This window comes from Pundamilia nyererei, unplaced genomic scaffold (assembly GCF_000239375.1).
Source record: "Pundamilia nyererei isolate P.nyererei 1_Seehausen unplaced genomic scaffold, PunNye1.0 scaffold00039, whole genome shotgun sequence".
NCBI lineage: Eukaryota > Metazoa > Chordata > Actinopteri > Cichliformes > Cichlidae > Pundamilia > Pundamilia nyererei.
The window spans coordinates 25,612-42,500 of NW_005187440.1; the positions used below are offsets into that span (position 1 = coordinate 25,612).

Genomic DNA, 16,889 nt, shown 5'->3' on the forward strand with positions numbered 1-16,889 from the left:
AGGAGAGGGTATTCTGGTGTAAAAGATTTACAGAATGAAGACTGAAGAGATCACCACCCAGTTCCTAATGAAGGAGATATACAAGCATTCAGGTAAGGTCTGCACAACGTTTGATTTAGTGTGACAGTTTTCCTCCCCCCCCCAATTTCCTCTTTGGTGTTCTTGAAGAATCTTCCCTTTTGTTGCCCGCAGATGATCTGGTAAGTAAAAGAGAAAAAGCGAGCCGTGTAAGTTTATTTAATAATAATAATAATAATAATAAAGAAAATCAGCATTCAATTTTTCATTTAAACCCGGAACTACTAATTTGATGTTGGCTGTGACAATTACTGTGGGGTAGGTGCGGGTTTAAAGTATAGAACTAGTGACATCTGGTGGTCAAAGACAACACTGCACCATTCAAGACAGATCTCTTAGTTATGATTGTCTTTATAAACTTGGGCTTAATTAGAAATATGCATAATAATATTAATAATAATTTGTTAAGAGGCTCAAATTTCTATTCTAATAATCACACTCCTCTTTAAGTTCTGAAGCTTCTCACTGCTCACCAAAACATTGACTCCTCCAAGCAGAAAACAAGAGCAAACAATTACTTTCAAATCTTTAATATCACAAAATATTCAAATTACGCACAATAACATCAATCTTAGAAAAATTTGTGTTATTTGCAAAAACTCTCAAAACCACATGGTGGGCCAATAAGATAAATTAGACCGACGTGTAAAATTACCTTAAAATCTTAAATATGTGACCGGGATTAAAAACAATCTCTAACATTTCAATTATTCTTTATTTAACCAACACATGCAGAGAAAAACAAAGAAAATGTGTTGGCAAAACCATCTCTGACATGAAAAATGAGTTTTTACATGGTAATGAAATGAACAAAGGATCCCATTTGCTCCCTGGATGCGGACGTTATTTCACATTTGAAATTTAAACTTTTCCAAATTACAAAAAAACAAAATAAACTTACAAAAAAGTACTGCAAGCAGGAGAAAGACAACTTCAAATATTAAATACCAAGCTGTGATGTCACGATCGAGGCAAGAATTCATGCCGCAAAATAAAAAAAAAATATATACACAAAGCAATAATCTCTGCTCTTCTTGTTGCTCACAAATATTAAAAAAATACACTGTTTGGATATTAATGACTTTGTATACTGGTTGTTTAAGTAACTGGATTAATGGCCCAACTACTGAACATCACTGTACCACTGGTCAGAAAACCCTCTAATATTTTCATGCATTTACATCATTTTTCTTCCTTTTTTGTATAAATAGACAACTTTAATAGTTTGAATATGCTGAAATTTTTGTGCGAAAATTCATTGATATATATATTTTTTAGATCTCAGATTTCATGACGTACATTTATTCTTTTTCTTTGCTCACAAACAGCAGCCACTCAGTGGTGTACACGAGGAAAACGGACGCGTTTACTCCTGCTTCCACTGCAGTCTGCAGGGTTTATGGGGACGTGCTGCAGTAGCCTTTTACTGCAAAAAAACACCCGAGTTTATTTCATCTTCAACTTATTGACTGCAGCTTGGAAAAACATACTTTGGGGGGGGGGGGTAGATGGGCCTAGAGGTAGTTTAAAGTTTTCAGCGTTAGTCTGGGTAAATGTAGCAACTCAGCTTGTTTGAAGCTATCAAAAGCACATTGGTTTCCACCTGCTTAAGCATTTTACTGCTAAAAGGATCGAAAAGAAACAGAAATCGAAATTTGCTACTTTGGTTTTTCCTTTTTCTCTTAATACTCGAAACATAAATCACTTGCAGACCCCAAAAGGCTCTGTAGTAGCAGACTAAGATATCCCAAAATGCTGGTATCCCTAAAGGCTTTGCGACTGTCGCCTATTGCACATTCCCCTCCGAGAACATCCACGACTGCAAGATCAGCTGGTGGAGGAGAGATGACAGCACAAAGAAGGGGAAGGACGTAGACAAAGCAAGGGTAAGGAGACTTGTGGAAAAACCAAAGGTAGCAAAGGAGCTCGTTTCTGAGTCATAAACATATCACCGTCTGTAACATTATAAAAGCAGCTGAGAGGGATAGGTGATTAGTTTGAGTTCTTGGCTGCAAGTGCTTCTTCTCCAAACAATGATAGAAGTTATTCATCTTCACTGGACGAGAGCTTAAAACTTCCTCAACAAACGCCTGCCAAACACAAAACGCCTGGAATGGCTGCTCAGCATCTTCTTCAGCTTCAAAACGTAGAACGTAAAAAAAACCCAACAAAACGGGGGGGGAAGATTGGTTCTGCTTAAACGCCACATAGCAGGATAGCTCAGGTCCCCAGCACAGAGGCCTTTCTCATCACAAGTAGTCGCAGTATAAGTGTGCTCGTGGTGAGAACACCAAACACGTGACGAGTAAGAGAAGCAGCACCTGTGATTCGTACAGCTGCAAAACTATCTGCCTGAGGGTCAGCGGGTTTGAGGTTCCCAAAGCTCCACTGTGGTTCTGTCCTCCAGAGAAAACAAAACAAAACAAAACAAAAACAAAACACCAACAGCTAAACTTTATCCAACCATAAAGTTTGACCACATTCAGAAAGTTCAAAAGGAAAAATCAAAAAAACCAAACAAAACATACATCAAGATTTAACTGGGAAAATTTATCTCATTAGTCTTTCCCACAGTAGTTCTGCTTTTCATAGATTTTGACAAAAGATAGATCCAAAACGAGTATTCAGCATCAGGAACAGATGGTTAGATGGTGCAGTGCATGCTGTAATAACCTTTAGCACACAGACTAGTTTTGAAGGGTTTTTTGGTGAACAGTGTGTTGAAAACCTGTTTGCTCCACTTTTTTTTTTTTTTACTTCTCCATTAATTGTGTGTATCTTTATTGATCCTGATGAGGTCGGAGCACTAAAAGAGTGGTGATGGATGAAGTAGGACTATAGTTTTACGTTGCCAAAGTCCTTGGATAGGCTCTGCAGGTAAGCATCATGAATGGCACCAAGGAAGTCTGGGTCATTCTAGAAAATCAGGGCAGGAAGAAGAAGAAGAAGAAGAAGAAAAAAAGAAACTGCTTAAGTATGTGGATTTTGCAACCGTTAAACAGCATCAATGGTTTAATATAGCTTTCTGCAACCAGAATGGTCGCCCCCTGCTGGCTGTTAGAGAGAATGCATGGACAACAACTTCACACATGAGAAAATGAGAAAAAAAAAGAAAGAGCTAATTTATTTTTTATATACGGTATATAATCCATATTAATATAATTCTACAAGACCATTCATTTTGGGCACACACATGTTTATGTACACAGGAAGCACATTGTTGGTTATTTAGTTCTGGGAAGAACACCTAAGGCTTCTGTGGGCGTCTCAGATCTGCCACTGTCTACACACTAAACAATTTTAGACAAGGTCCATTTTTAGTTCCATTGTATGTGTGGAAAAGATATTTAAAGTTATACATAATGTTATAATACAGGGGTAATTAGTACTAGCTTGAACTTTTCTCATGCTATGAAGTGCCGACAGTTTCTTTTATATGCTTTACGCTTTACTTTACCTTAATGAGGTGTATCAGAGTCTCCTGTAGCTGTGCTTTACTGCAGGGGGCTGCTACAGGTTCTTTAGCTCCTCCAGAGGCTGAGGTGGGCTCAGTGGGTGCAGGAGGGACCATTGACGTTGCTGCCGGTGTCTTATTGAGGGACTGCTGGAAGGCACTGGGGGAAAGCAGCATAGAAACCCCTGATCCTGGAACAGCAAGACTTGGACTCATGGGGACAGCCTGAAAGAGGAAAGAAAAGCAAAAAATGAAATAAGATCAAAAATACTGGATTCAAATTTACCAGAAAAAAAAAAAAAGCTGAACTCACAGATATTTGTTTAATCAGATTTGGAGACTGAGAGAAAACATCCACGTCCTTTCCGTGTTGGAGAAGGGGTTTTCCCATAGGCTCTCGGAAGCTGTGGGGTGGGACCAATGTGCTTGGCAGGAAGTTAGGTGCGAGGATGGGTTTGTGGTGGTCTGAACTTACAGAAGGTGCTGCCGGTTTGAGTGTGGCGAGGATGTCCTGACCCATATAGGATGTTTGAGCAGTTGGAGGTCCTGCGGTACCAGGAGGAGCACCTGAAGGCACTATGAGTGGGGACACTGAGGAGTGTAGCTGGGGGTCTGACCTTTGGATCACTGACTGGAATACAGGACTTGGGTGTAGTGCATATGGAGCAGGGAGCAGACCGGGGGCTTGATTCCTCTGGTTGGAACCAGGGTCTTGGGCTGCATGTTGGTGAATGAGGAGAGTGCTTTGTGGAGGTGGAGCAGGATACGGTTGTTTGTGGACATAGGCAGCGGAGGGGTCACTGGAAACAGTGTTGCTCTGCGTGGGCATGGTTGGTAGAGAGGGGTCCTTAGGGAGAGACGAACCAAAGAGCTCCTCCACTGTGATCTGCTTTACCACGGGGTGAGAGCTCTGCTGGGTAAAGAAACAATTACCTCAAATACAGCGGAGCTCAAAAAAAAAAATCAAATAACAGAAAACGAATCAAAAACTATTTTGATCATGTATTAATCATTCAGGTTGTTTAATAAGTAAGATTATGAAAGTTTGTTGGAAGCTATACGATTATCATATTTTGACAACATAGTTGGCTGCAAGTTTTGTTTTTGCGTTGCTAATCAGCTGGAGCTTACACTCTGCTGCTCCTGGTGCTATTTTAGCTGTTTAAGCTGTCGTCATCATTGAGCTTTACAAACAGCAAACAGTGTAAGCAGAGGCTTTTTTGGGTAACTATTGGGATTTTAATGCAAAAACAAAAAACTGGCTAATGGGATGAAAACAAGACTTTTCTGTAAAAATTACAGTCCTTAGACCTGGTAAACATGGAGATGACACAGCTCCACTGCTTGTGATAAATATCTTAGAAATGTATCAGGAAACACAGGCTATAATATATCCAAATATAATAATGGTATATGATTGATTCACAACATGGCCCATTTCCCTTTCCATTTAGTTAACATTGATTGTCCCAAACTGTTCAGTTCATCTTAGCCCCGCATGCAAACCCTGCAGAAAACACAAGCAGCACTCATGGCTGTGACATAAATTGAAGGCACGTATTTGGGTGTCTGTTTGCAATGTTCCTTGCAGCATTCTCTGCTGCCAAATGCTAACTATGTATGGAGTGACAAGGATAAAAACATGCCCTTCTAACTGTCCTCCTCCACACTTTCTATGTGTAGGAGTGACAAGAATGACAAAGCTTTAAACATTTAAAGATACGGTAAACGAAAATTGGAACTCAAATCATTGCTTTGTGTGTGTGTTGTACCTTTTCAGGCTGCGGTGTGATGTGGGGATCTGTAGTGCTGGCAGCTGCTTTTGCTGTCTGTTCAATGGACACATCTGTTTCACCTCCTTGAGACTGCAATTATTGCACAAACATAAAAACATTAGATTATATTGAACTGTTCTCTCTATCTTAAACTGACAACTCCACACCTGAAAAAGACCCAGGTCATTTACCACTGTAATAACTTATATGGATATTCACACAACTTTGTTTTTGTTGTCAAAATTTCCACAAATTAGGGCTCAAATCCTGTCAAACACTATAGTTATACATCAGGTGATCATACTCGTGTGATAACATAAGTCAGATGTTACGTTAACTGCGTGTTTGCCACCTCACCCTCTGGTATTCTTCCTTGGCTTTGCTGAGCAGCTCCAAGATATCAATGCTGCGGGGTTCTGCGACTCCATTGGTTCTCCCCGGCTCTGCCCTCTCAGGTGACTTTTTCTGGGCATGGTCTGCTTCTTGTTTCACAATCCTGGCACAGAGTTAAAGCATGACATATTGCCTGCACACATAACTGTTGTTTGCTTTGTCAGATATTAAGTACTGATGATGTTGGGGTCAGAGTTAATATACTGAACAACCTTACTTTGTTTTTGTTTTTTAAAGTGAAATTACTCAAATTATACAAACCATGCAACGAAAACCAAAATATGAACTAGACAATCCAGGCCCTTACAAATTGCATCTTTGCTTCACAAGAGCACAATGCTGGGACAAATCAACAGATTTCCTAAGTGGGCCAATCGTTCCACAGCTCATTTGCACCATGATCACGGTTTATTTTGATAATTGTCATTAACCTGCTCGCACCCCGACTCATCCCTATGCCTGACTGGCTGAAAATCAGAAGAAGCAAAGTGCCTGGCTCTTTGTTTTGATCTATTAGTTGAGTTGGGAGCTGGGACTCACCAGCAGAACCACTTTTATTCTGAATTTTATTTGAAATGGGAAAGCAGAAATCCTAAGTTCTGAGATGGAATGCCTCCTCAAGTTGGATTTCTCACTGAGAATAATCAGAAAGTCCCACCAACCCTGACTTTACAATCCAAGATGGTGGCAGTAAGCGTAAACAATAGCAAAACATTAAAACTTCATTTCTACTGTTGGCCTTGGAACGGTTCGCAGCCGAGTGTGAAGCGGTGGGAATGAGAATCAGCACCTCCAAATCTGAGGCCATGGTCCTCAGCCGGAAAAGGGTGGAGTGCCCACTCTGGGTCCGGGACGAGAACCTGCTCCAAGTGGAGGAGTTTAAGTATCTCAGGGTCTTGTTCACAAGTGATAGGAGAAGGGAGCGGGAGATCGACAGATGGATTGGTGCAGCGGCTGCAGTGATGCGGACGCTGTACCGTCTGTTGTGGTGAAGAGGGAGCTGAGTGTAAAAGCGAAGCTCTCAATTTACCGGTCGATCTACGTCCCTACCCTCACCTATGGCCACGAGCTGTGGGGAGTGACTGAAAGAACGAGATCGCGGATACAAGCGGCAGAAATGAGCTTCCTCCGAAGGGTGGCTGGCCTCTCCCTTAGAGATAGGGTGAGAAGTTCGGCCATTCGGGAGGGGCTCAGAGTAGAGCCGCTGCTCCTCCACATCGAAAGGAGCCAGTTGAGGTGGTTCAGGCATCTGTCAAGGATGCCTCCTGGGCGAGGTTTTCCGGGCATGTCCCACTGGGAGGAGGCCCAGAGGCAGACCCAGGATACGCTGGAGAGATTATATCTCTCGGCTGGCCTGGGAACGCCTTGGTGTTCCCCCAGATAAGCTGGAGGAGGTGGCTGGGGAGAGGGAGGTCTGGGCTTCTCTGCTTGGGCAGCTGCCCCCGCGACCCGGCCCCGGATAAGCGGAAGAAAATGGATGGATGGATACTACTGTTGCGTATGTGTGACCTGCTAAATAAGCCGTACATTATATTGCTAGTGATGAATGAAAAGCTCTACAATGCTCCCGAGCAAAACAAAGTCTGTTTTTCCTCGATTTTTTTCACTTTACTGCACCGTAGTCAACTTGGGAGTGACGTGATTGCTCCTTTTACCTTGCAAGATGGAGATGGCAGTCTTACTTTTAAGGTGGAGCCTGAATCTTACATCCCGCTGCATGGTTGGTTCATGGTCTGATTTGCTTTTCATGGGGCTCCTATATTTTTGTTTAATTTGAATTATTCTGTATTAAAAACTCCTTACACTGCATCAACTTTATGGCATCTTATATGTGGAGTTGTTCAAACCCTGCATTTAGTGAACATAACAGACCTCCACATTTCCAGAAAGTACACATTGTAATTCAATTTGGAAATACAAATCAAACTTGATAAGTGGAAAAAACAGACAAACGTAAAGCCTTGCCCAATTTCATCCACTTCATCCATCAAATATCTGGCTACTTACTTGACCATGAGCTGAGCGATGCGTTGACAATCCTTCTTGTCATAGAACCAAATACTATAGATACCCACTGTTAAAAACACAGACACAAATAATGCATTTAATAACACTGACAGCAGACACCAGTTTATACAAAACTCTTTAAAACAAACCCGACCCTTCATAAATACAGCTAAAGGAACTATATGATTTTTAAGTCTTTTTAAGATTATTAATTTAGTCAGCTTTGTGACTTAACATAATTGAGCCATCCAAGAAAACACTGAAAACAACACTAAATGAGCACTGTACATGACTGCACATTAGTGGACCTTAGGATCAATGAGAATCTGACAGTCCAAAGCAGTGAAGTTACAAAACAATCAAACACAAAAAGGAGAAGTTCATCTGTGGAGAGCTAACACAGCATTCACCGACACCAAACGGAAAACAAGCAAACTGCACATTTGCAGTTTCTGATGAAAAACAATAATTTTATATGAAGCTGCTCATGCTTTGTGTGTGTCTATGTGATAAAACACTGGTGTATTCAAGTTCCCTCTAAAGCCTGAGGTAACCTAGCAACCCAAGTGCTTGCCTCCCTGGAGCATCCCCTGCTACCAACGGGAACACAAAGTGTTGTAAACAGGTGTATGCACAAGTCCAAGTACACACCCCAGCAACAGACATCTGAAACTTTGAGCGCACGCATCAGCCTGCAGAAGAGATTTCAAACACACCTGGAGCAGCATTAACATCCCTCTGAAGAATCCATCCTCTCCGTGTTCGACTCTATGCTCTTCAAACAATCATCTTTCAACAATATCAGCCTTCATTATTTTTAATTGGAGAGAGGAGTCTCAGGAGCATCATCTACATCCTGCTCTCACTTTCTCTCACAAACCTGAACTCTACCTAGAGAGCAATCACAAACAGCAAAACAGACTTCAGGCAGAGAACAAACAAAGGCTCCTCAGCCCGTAACTTATCTTACTGAAAAGCTCAAATGGGCAGTGCAAACCTTCGTGTGGAACAAATGATCAAAAACCGTTTACTCTGACCCGCCTTACAGTGACCATCAGCTGTCAGACGAGCATCTTCACAGCCTGAGGAACACCTTCAACCACTTTATCTGCCCGCAACCTAACACACTTTGAGGAATTAAAATGAAAACAGCAGCAGTCGGACTCCTGTGAAGCACCTGGAAAAGCTTCTGACTTGGATATCAACAAAAACATTACATCATGTCTTCCATACCAGGCAGGCTGATAGGCAAGCCGAGTCCTAAAGGGGAGCAGTCCACTCTGACGCTGAGCCTGGCCATGTTATTTTTTCTCATTAGCAAACAAATGGGAAAACAATCCAACTCCTTGTTCATTGCCTTAATGAAACTTCTGTTCAGACTTTTGATAGATTACCTCGGTGGGAGCACTGTCAGTTACTTTCTGAGGATTTGAGGATTTATTTCCAGCCTTTTCATCTGATACTACTCCCTGCTGAACTCATAACGCTAAACGATTTCACTGGAATAAGCCTTCAGGAAAAAACGCAGCAGGCATAAAAATATTTATATAATAGAAGCCTAATTCACCCCTTAGAGCCAAAAGTTTTTTTGTTTGTTGGTCCAATACAGAATGAAAACTGTGGCCACACAAAGCTGAATACTGTGTGGTTTGACAGACCAGTCTGAGGCCATGAATGACAAGGTCTTCCTCCTTGATTCTCCAAGATACAAGAAGGACTTCAAGCAAAAGGGAGAAGAGCTGTTCCAGAGAACACTGGGAAAGTGTCTGTCCAGCATTTTCAAAGGTACTAATGTGTTCTGGCATTATTGCTTTTGAGCAGGAAAAATGAAATAAAACCAATACAGCAAACAAACTTAACACAAAATCTATATGTAGAGAAACGCAGAAATTCTTTGAATACAACATTTTTCATTTTTTTCTAAAGTTCATGAATTAAAAACTAAGAGTGCGGTAACATTTAGATAAAGGTTAAAAGTTTACTGACTGTTTGGATATTTACTTTTTTCAGTTAATTTGTGATTTTTCTTGCCCAAATTATCATCTCTTTTTGTCTAAAGCGGAGCCTTTCAAAGCTATGGTAAATGTTTCTCTTCGACACTACCTTTTGTGATACAGCGCTATATTATGGGAGAAACATTGTACTAGAGAAATATTATGTAGCTGAGAAACATTGGCTGATATTCTGGGATGGTGGTCTTTTTTTGTTCCCTCAAACTTTGAGAAGCTGTGACGTACTGCAGCACATCTGATTTCAGTCCAAGCATACACAGAAATATGAATCTCCTGCACATGACATCTGCAGTTTCTGTGTAACTGGACAACAAAACACTCACAGTTGCCATTTCTGTAGAGCAAGAATGGATCCTGTAGCTGAAACTCCAGGTCTTTATTGATTGGCTCTACAAGGTTCTCCGTGCTCAGTCGATTCATGATGGTGAAGCCATGGTGAGGGGAAGCAGACCTTTCAGGGACAAAAAACATAAAACATCACCTCACTGATATGACATATCTCTGTGTCGATTAGTTTAGTCATCCATGAATGATTTTTTTATGACAAAGAATTAACACATTTAGAGAAAAAAAGTTCACTGATTTTCAGATTAGTTTGGCCTCTTCATCCCATTTTTCAAACCCTGGCTGCTGCTCTCTGGCCATGTGGTATGTGGTCGCCTAAACTGGCACAGATCTCATTGTCTTTGATCACTACCCAGTGCTCCTGATAATGGCTGAAGGTAGGGATGTAAGATTGAAAGTTTCCCTTTAGGACTCTGCTCTTTCTTTACCACTGCTGATCTGTAAACCATCTGCATCGCTGCAGATGTGGCCCCGATCAGTCCGTCAATTTCACGCTCCCCTCAATTGTGTACAAGATCCAAATAGCAAATAATCCCTTACATGGAGGGAGCACTCCACCCTTTTCTAGCTGAGAACTATGGCCTCAGGCTTGGAGGTAGGTTGGAGGATTCTCAGATATTGTAAATGAGAATTTCTGAGAATTACATAATTCTCAATTTTGTGAAAAATATTCATATTAATCAATAACCAATTAAATCGGTTGCTAACATTTCGTTATTTTCAAATGAATATATGAACAGCCCTCAAAACAACGATGCGCGTTAAAGCTATTTATCAAACAAGTCTTTACACTTCAAGTGGAATTAATTACTAAAACTTTTACTTATTATTTTCCTGTTTAAACAGGGTGTGATTTTCGTCTTGTGAGCGGACAAAAATCACATGCAATCTAATTCGTGTTTGTTTACAAAGACTGAGGCCTGCACACGTGCGTAGAACACGTCAAATGACAGCGCGTGAAACGTAAGAACAGGTAAACAAGTCCTCGCGGTCAACGCGTTACATTCCTATAAAAGCCTCACGTGCTTACCTTGTATAAACAAACAGGGTGCCCTCGATTTCAGTCTTCTCCTGTAAAATAAAAAGTGAAGGTGTGAGTCAGAAACGATAAACATGCTGAATAATAGCAAAGGACGCTGTTAGCACAACTATAGCTAGCGGATAAAAGATTACGCTTATTGGTATTTAAAAAATAAAGAAATAATTTTTTTTCAAAATGACAGTGGTGGCGAAACACAACGTGTGTAAGCATTACCTGGATAAAGTTCACTTCCGCAAATATTATCAAATTTCTTTGTATTTTTGTGTTTATACAGAACAGCTAGCATGCTAAGTCAAATAGCTTTGACGGCTTTCCGCAAAGTCACGTTACTTACAAACTTACCCACTCATTCGCCTTGGAGTTGAAGTTATATAGAGCCACCTGGCCGGTAACATCGAGCAATTTGTTTATGTATGGATCTTGCCTCTGTAGAGCAGCTAAGCTCATCATATGTCCAGCATTTACGGTCTCCATTTTGGATATGATTGTTGCTCCCACACGGACGGAATTCAGCAGACACATATAACTTCCGCTGTCCCCGGAAACCACGGCTCTTTAAAAAAGTTTCCGAGGCACTGATTTTTTCCGCATATTAATTCGAACTGTAATTGTGGTCAGTCGCATTTAGCTAGAGCTAGAGAGTGCTTAAATACAAAATGTTTCTAGGAAAAAAACTCTGGTGACTCTTTTGAGCTTCAAAGTCGATCAAATAATAATAATAATAATAATTTATGATAATAATAATAACTTATAATAATCGTGGCATGATGAGATATTTACGATAGGATATAATTTCCAAATAGTAAAACCTATTTGAGGAAAACCAGTTAAAGAAAAACGATATTTATGGCTGTGTGTTTTAATTCGAAACCTCTGTGACACTTTACGTCTACTTTAGTTTATGTTCTTTATTTGAAATCGCACTCATCTGTAGTCACGTTAAATCCTAACTTTGCTCGAAATGGCAGACTGATAGTGAAAAGTTAAAACGCCCCTGTGTCCTGGCGTGACCTTTTTGTACTTATTGTAATTATTTGGACATAATACTTTAAACCCATTGCGTGCACAGTGGGATTGTGCAGGATTGCTGTCCGGACCGAGCTGTATCTGCCTCCCTCACCTGCAGTTTATGGAACAGTGGAGCAGGATTATAATCTGAGGATTACGCGCCACCCTGAAACTTTATCCCGCAGGCTCAGGTAATCCAATCACGAGTAACCTTCCAGCACCGCTCTAACAACCCATTTCCTCTCGAATCTTCGCGGAGAGAGGACAGAAAAAAGCGCAATGAGGCCCCCGAGAAGAGCCAGGTGATCTAATGCCGTTAATCATAAGGGCAAGACCCCTGCGGGGTAAGTCCGAGCGTTTAACTCTTCATATGGATAGGATAGGATAAGATAGGGACATGGTATTCATCCTCAAATACAGAAATTTCCCTCTTAAGGGAAAGTATAGTTGTCACCATTTGTTTCTTTCTAGCAGATTTATCACTGTTCCGACTGGTTTCTTTTGTGCAGTCACGTGTCTCATGACCTTCATTACAGCACTTAACCGAATCGTAAAGGATAAACAGATTCGGAGGTTTTGAAACCCGTGGGTAGTTTTAAAGCAGGTACACGGCTGTACTTTAAACGACCTTTAATTGCAGCCTTGCAGCAGTTTTTCCATTTAGGATCATACAATTTAATATAGTGAGATAGATATACATTTCTCCCTGTCTTCGTTGCTCTCTGATGTCATCGCACGACTTAATTCTCCAGTCAGATGATTTGTTTTTAGAGGGGTTTTTTTAAAGCAGCATCTGGCGTCTAGAGTTAAAAACATTTAAATGTTTACGTTGAGATGATCTCATTCGCTCTTTGCAAGTTTCCCAATAGGAAGCAACAGGTGCATTTCCAGTTGGTGGGCGCGCGTGATTTCAGCACAGTGGAGCCCACGCGATTGCTCCAACTTGTGTCAGTCCGTCCCCAGCCACAGAGAGGATAATTGACAGCACTGGATTGACTACCCCTGCCAGCGCGTCCTCTCGGATACGCCGTGAATCTGCAGGCAGGCACCCGGATGTGGCGAAAATGTTTGGCGCTCCTCTCAGGGTCTGCGCTCGGAAAACATTTTATGATTCAGGTTAAAGGCTCTGTTCAGGTTTCGCGCCTTCGACACCTTCGGACGGTTTTTCCAACGATGAGTTGGATTTAAAACGGATCTTTTCGATGTGGATTCGAGGATGCAAGAAGCAGATGAACAGTCTGAAGGTAAAAAAAACAAAACCTAAAACGTGCGTGTGGAAGCGCAGGAGGAGAGTTGGAGCGCAGCAGAGAGAGAGGGAGAGGGGGCGAGAGCGCTCGTTTGGTTTATTCTCTGGATGTCTGATTAATCCGTGTGATTATATGCTCTGAGTCGTGGCTGCTGCTGACATGTTTTTTCCCCTCCTCAACTTATTCCAGTGCAGGGATTGTGTATTAACACTGTAAGCGCTTGTAGGCTACATTACTGTGATAACATCAGTAATCAGATCCACTGGGAAGCGAGTTGAGGCTAGTTCTCCGAAAAATGGTTGACTATAACAGTCATTCTGAAACCATGTGACAGGATGCTTTGAATATATTCGCTCTGCAGAACAAGCTGCGAGACCCTAAATGAACTTTTTTAAAGTAAATTCCTTCTCTTCTAAGTTTTTCTTTTAGAGTTTAGAAGCTGTCCAAACAAAAGCAGCAAAACTCGACCACAGCAACAGTCAACAGCTGTTTTGCAGCATCTTGTGACAGATGTGCGACATCCAGCAGAAGCGCTGGGTTAATTCCTTTTACATGTCGGACAGGCTGTGACTATTATTAACTAGCAGCGTGCACTTGTTCTGCTGCACCTGTGGCGGTGGTGTATCGCTGTATGAGGAGGGGTGGTGCTGAAATGTTTTGAATGCACCTCTCACCTGCGATCGCGCTGACATCAAGCGCAATTAAAGTGAAGTGACGTTTTGGATAGACTTCCCCGCATAATAAACTATCATGTTTTAACTATGAGCGTCGAGTCATCGTGACTATGATTTTGCACAGACGAACACAGAATATTGATGAAAAGTAATAAAATTAAGGAGCTTGCCTGAAATCTGATAAAGGAACCAACTTTGTCTAATCATTACCTTTTAAAAGAAAAGCTTTATTCTTCTCAGATTTTGTGCCTCTCTCTCATATTGCACATGACCCACACAAATCGATTCCTCATTTCTTTTTTCTTTCTTTCTTTTTCTTTATGTGCTTAGTTGTGTGTTGGAGCTGTTTTTGCTGGATGACACGGCCAGTCTATAGCTGACAACACTCCACGATGTGACTGTGCTATAGAGTTGCAGTGTGCGACTGTGTCAAGGGCACTGACTTTTTAGCTCATGGTCTGCATTGATTTTAATGACTCTCTCTGTCTCTCCCATTCATGCAGGCTGTTCTGCTTTCTCTTTCTATAGCTGTCTTTTCTGGGCTCCTTTCAAGCCCGTCATCACCATAATTATAATCACCATAATCACCTCTTCTTCTTATTTTTCTGCCCATTTTATCTCTGGATGGGTTCTTAAAGGACAGTTAATTGCATATTAAGCAAGTAAATGTACAAGGCAAGTTTAAATGTGAAGTAGTGATAATGTTGTCGACATTATATATGTATGTCCACTGCCATTAGGCTCCCAATAGAGTTTTGCAAAAAGCTGAATTGAAATTCTAGCAGTTATCTTCAGTCTCCTCATTCATTGGGAAAGCATAGTGGTGTCCTTGTTTGAAAAGCACTTTAAAGACTGATTTTTAAGACCAAGACCAAGACTATGGGTATTATTTATGAGTCCTATAATGACAATTTTATTTAAAAGTAATCTCATTTTATTGTCACAGCAGGTTGTGGATTACACCTTTACGTGACCAGCTGATCTTTTTTGTAGACTTCCATCCCTTTGCCAACAGTGAAAATGCAAAGTGCTTTCTGATGGGCAAAAAATACAACATCCACGCTAATAACATGGCTGAAGGGTATTTTTCCCATCGCTTGTTCACTCTTATACTTTGAATTTATCAGCCATTATAAATGTCTCTGCCAATATATGGACTAATAGCTGAAATAGCCAATATATCAGAAACATATTGGCACAAATTGTATTTATAATTTTCTAAAAAAATTTAATGTTCCCCACATCCATCCCTAAGATTACGGGTACAAGACAGAAAAAACCCCAATTTGATATAATAACATAAACAGTATACATAATAGGGATGGGGGGGACTCGTTCTCCTTAACTCACCATCAGTTCATGAGTGTGCCATTATTATGTACATTAACAAGACAAAAACAGCAGCATTATGATAGCCATTCAGTGAAAGGCAGCCAGGTGGTTCTGAATCTTTCCAGAGAGTTGGCTCTACTGTACCTCAGTTTTTATAACACAGCATAGAAAGCATTTCTCTAACCCAGATTTTAAAGAATGGAGTCTTGTCTTTTTGACAATCAAGAAAATACATCTGTGAGATGTTAAAGGAGCAAACACAATTGTCTTTGCTGGTGCTGCGGAAATCGTGACCTCCAAAGGCAGGAGAGCCACAAGATGGAGATGCCACTGTGTTTTGTCTACACAAGAATGTCAGGGCCTCAGAAAATATTCTTCCGAAAACTGTTCAATGATTGGCTGTGGCAAAACATGCGAGCTGGAGTGGCTGGTTCTTGATGCAAGTGTAAACACGTTGAGCTAATATTAGGATATATTTCTGCAAGCTTATCATTTGAATAGTGTAGATTAAGAACACATTTTAGGCAATTTTTCCAGAGCCTTTGTTTTGCTCCATGAGCATAGATGAATACTTTGAATGTTAGTGTAGATTTTGGATATGTTACTTTTTGCATAGGGATTCAAAGTGAGTATATCATCTGTATTATTACTAGCTGGCAGATATGAGCCTGAAATTGTAAAAATGTGGAAAGGATTTTGGAATGTTGCAGCTTTTCTGCAATGCCTCCAATGACACACATGTTCAAGTGTTTTTGTTTATAACTTCAATCTCAAAATATTATCCTTGTTTCCCACTCGCTCTCTCCAGGGGCACAGTATGCCAGCAACAGAAGGACCACTTCCCCAACTGACACCTCAGCTCCCTGGTCAGAAAGAAACACCCATCTGCACCAGCTCCATCCATCACAGTCCCTTCATCCTCCAGCTAGCACCGGCAAGCCCGTCGGCTCCGCTCATGGCCTCCTCGGGCCCAACAACTCCATTCAGGGTCCCGGTGGAGCTGCACCCGGAGTCAGCCCGGTCCTCGCTTGGCATGCCGCCATTAGCGCAGCCCGGCAAGCGCAGGGCGATCCTGAAAAGCCCAACATAAGTTCACGTCCCCCAGTTTGTACCACTTCTGCGCCAGCTCCTGTGGGCTCACTGGCACAGAAGAAGAGGCAGCAGTATGCCAAAAGCAAAAAGCAGGGAGGATCCACCAGCGGCAGACCGCCCAGAGCCCTTTTCTGCCTCACCCTCAACAATCCGATCCGCAGAGCCTGCATCAGTCTGGTGGAGTGGAAGTATCTTTTAGCTCAGGGACCAGCAGGCGTCTGGGTGTCTCAGTGCATTTGGTGTCTTTGTGTGGATGGATTGTGTCACAGAGCAGCGAGTGAATGAAAGTATAAATGAATCTGTCAGTGAGATAAATAACTCAGTTTCAGGATCTGAAATTGGATGCTGATTCCAAATTCTGAACTTGTAATTAGAAGGGAGGGTCCATGGAGACGAGTCAGTAGCTAAACTGCTAGTTGGGTGATGGGGG

General features: G+C 41.4%; 2 protein-coding genes across 3 annotated transcripts; one reads left to right on the forward strand and one right to left on the reverse strand.

The window, feature by feature from the left end:
* Positions 1–824: 824 nt before the first annotated feature.
* dcp1a (decapping mRNA 1A) lies at positions 825–11,614 on the reverse strand. 2 transcript variants are annotated; one of them, XM_005730679.1, is made up of 9 exons: positions 11,449–11,614; positions 11,095–11,135; positions 10,043–10,170; positions 7,708–7,774; positions 5,665–5,803; positions 5,305–5,397; positions 3,846–4,442; positions 3,536–3,757; positions 825–2,994 (listed from the first exon to the last, which is right to left on the reverse strand). In XM_005730679.1, exons 1-9 carry the CDS (start codon positions 11,578–11,580, stop codon positions 2,914–2,916), a joined length of 1,500 nt encoding a protein of 499 aa, XP_005730736.1. In that variant the 5' UTR covers positions 11,581–11,614; the 3' UTR covers positions 825–2,913. The 2 variants fall into 2 exon arrangements, with proteins under 2 accessions (XP_005730736.1, XP_005730735.1); XM_005730678.1 differs by having other exon boundaries at positions 3,846–4,445.
* A 1,433-nt stretch (positions 11,615–13,047) lies between these two features.
* LOC102192977 (voltage-dependent L-type calcium channel subunit alpha-1D-like) lies at positions 13,048–16,744 on the forward strand. The gene is made up of 2 exons (XM_005730850.1): positions 13,048–13,358; positions 16,176–16,744. Exons 1-2 carry the CDS (start codon positions 13,331–13,333, stop codon positions 16,742–16,744), a joined length of 597 nt encoding a protein of 198 aa, XP_005730907.1. The 5' UTR covers positions 13,048–13,330.
* Positions 16,745–16,889: the final 145 nt, after the last annotated feature.

Bases quoted from the DNA above. Each gene is read 5' to 3' on its own strand.
- dcp1a (XM_005730678.1), bottom strand. From the start codon at position 11,580: ATGGAGACCGTAAATGCTGGACATATGATGAGCTTAGCTGCTCTACAG. The intron at 7,775-10,042 runs GTGAGTGTTTTG...TGTTTTTAACAG, and splicing joins GCTCTACAGAAATGGCAACT to TGGGTATCTATAGTATTTGG. The intron at 5,398-5,664 runs GTGAGGTGGCAA...CAATAATTGCAG, and splicing joins CCAAGGAAGAATACCAGAGG to TCTCAAGGAGGTGAAACAGA.
- LOC102192977 (XM_005730850.1), top strand. From the start codon at position 13,331: ATGCAAGAAGCAGATGAACAGTCTGAAG. The intron at 13,359-16,175 runs GTAAAAAAAACA...CGCTCTCTCCAG, and splicing joins AGCAGATGAACAGTCTGAAG to GGGCACAGTATGCCAGCAAC.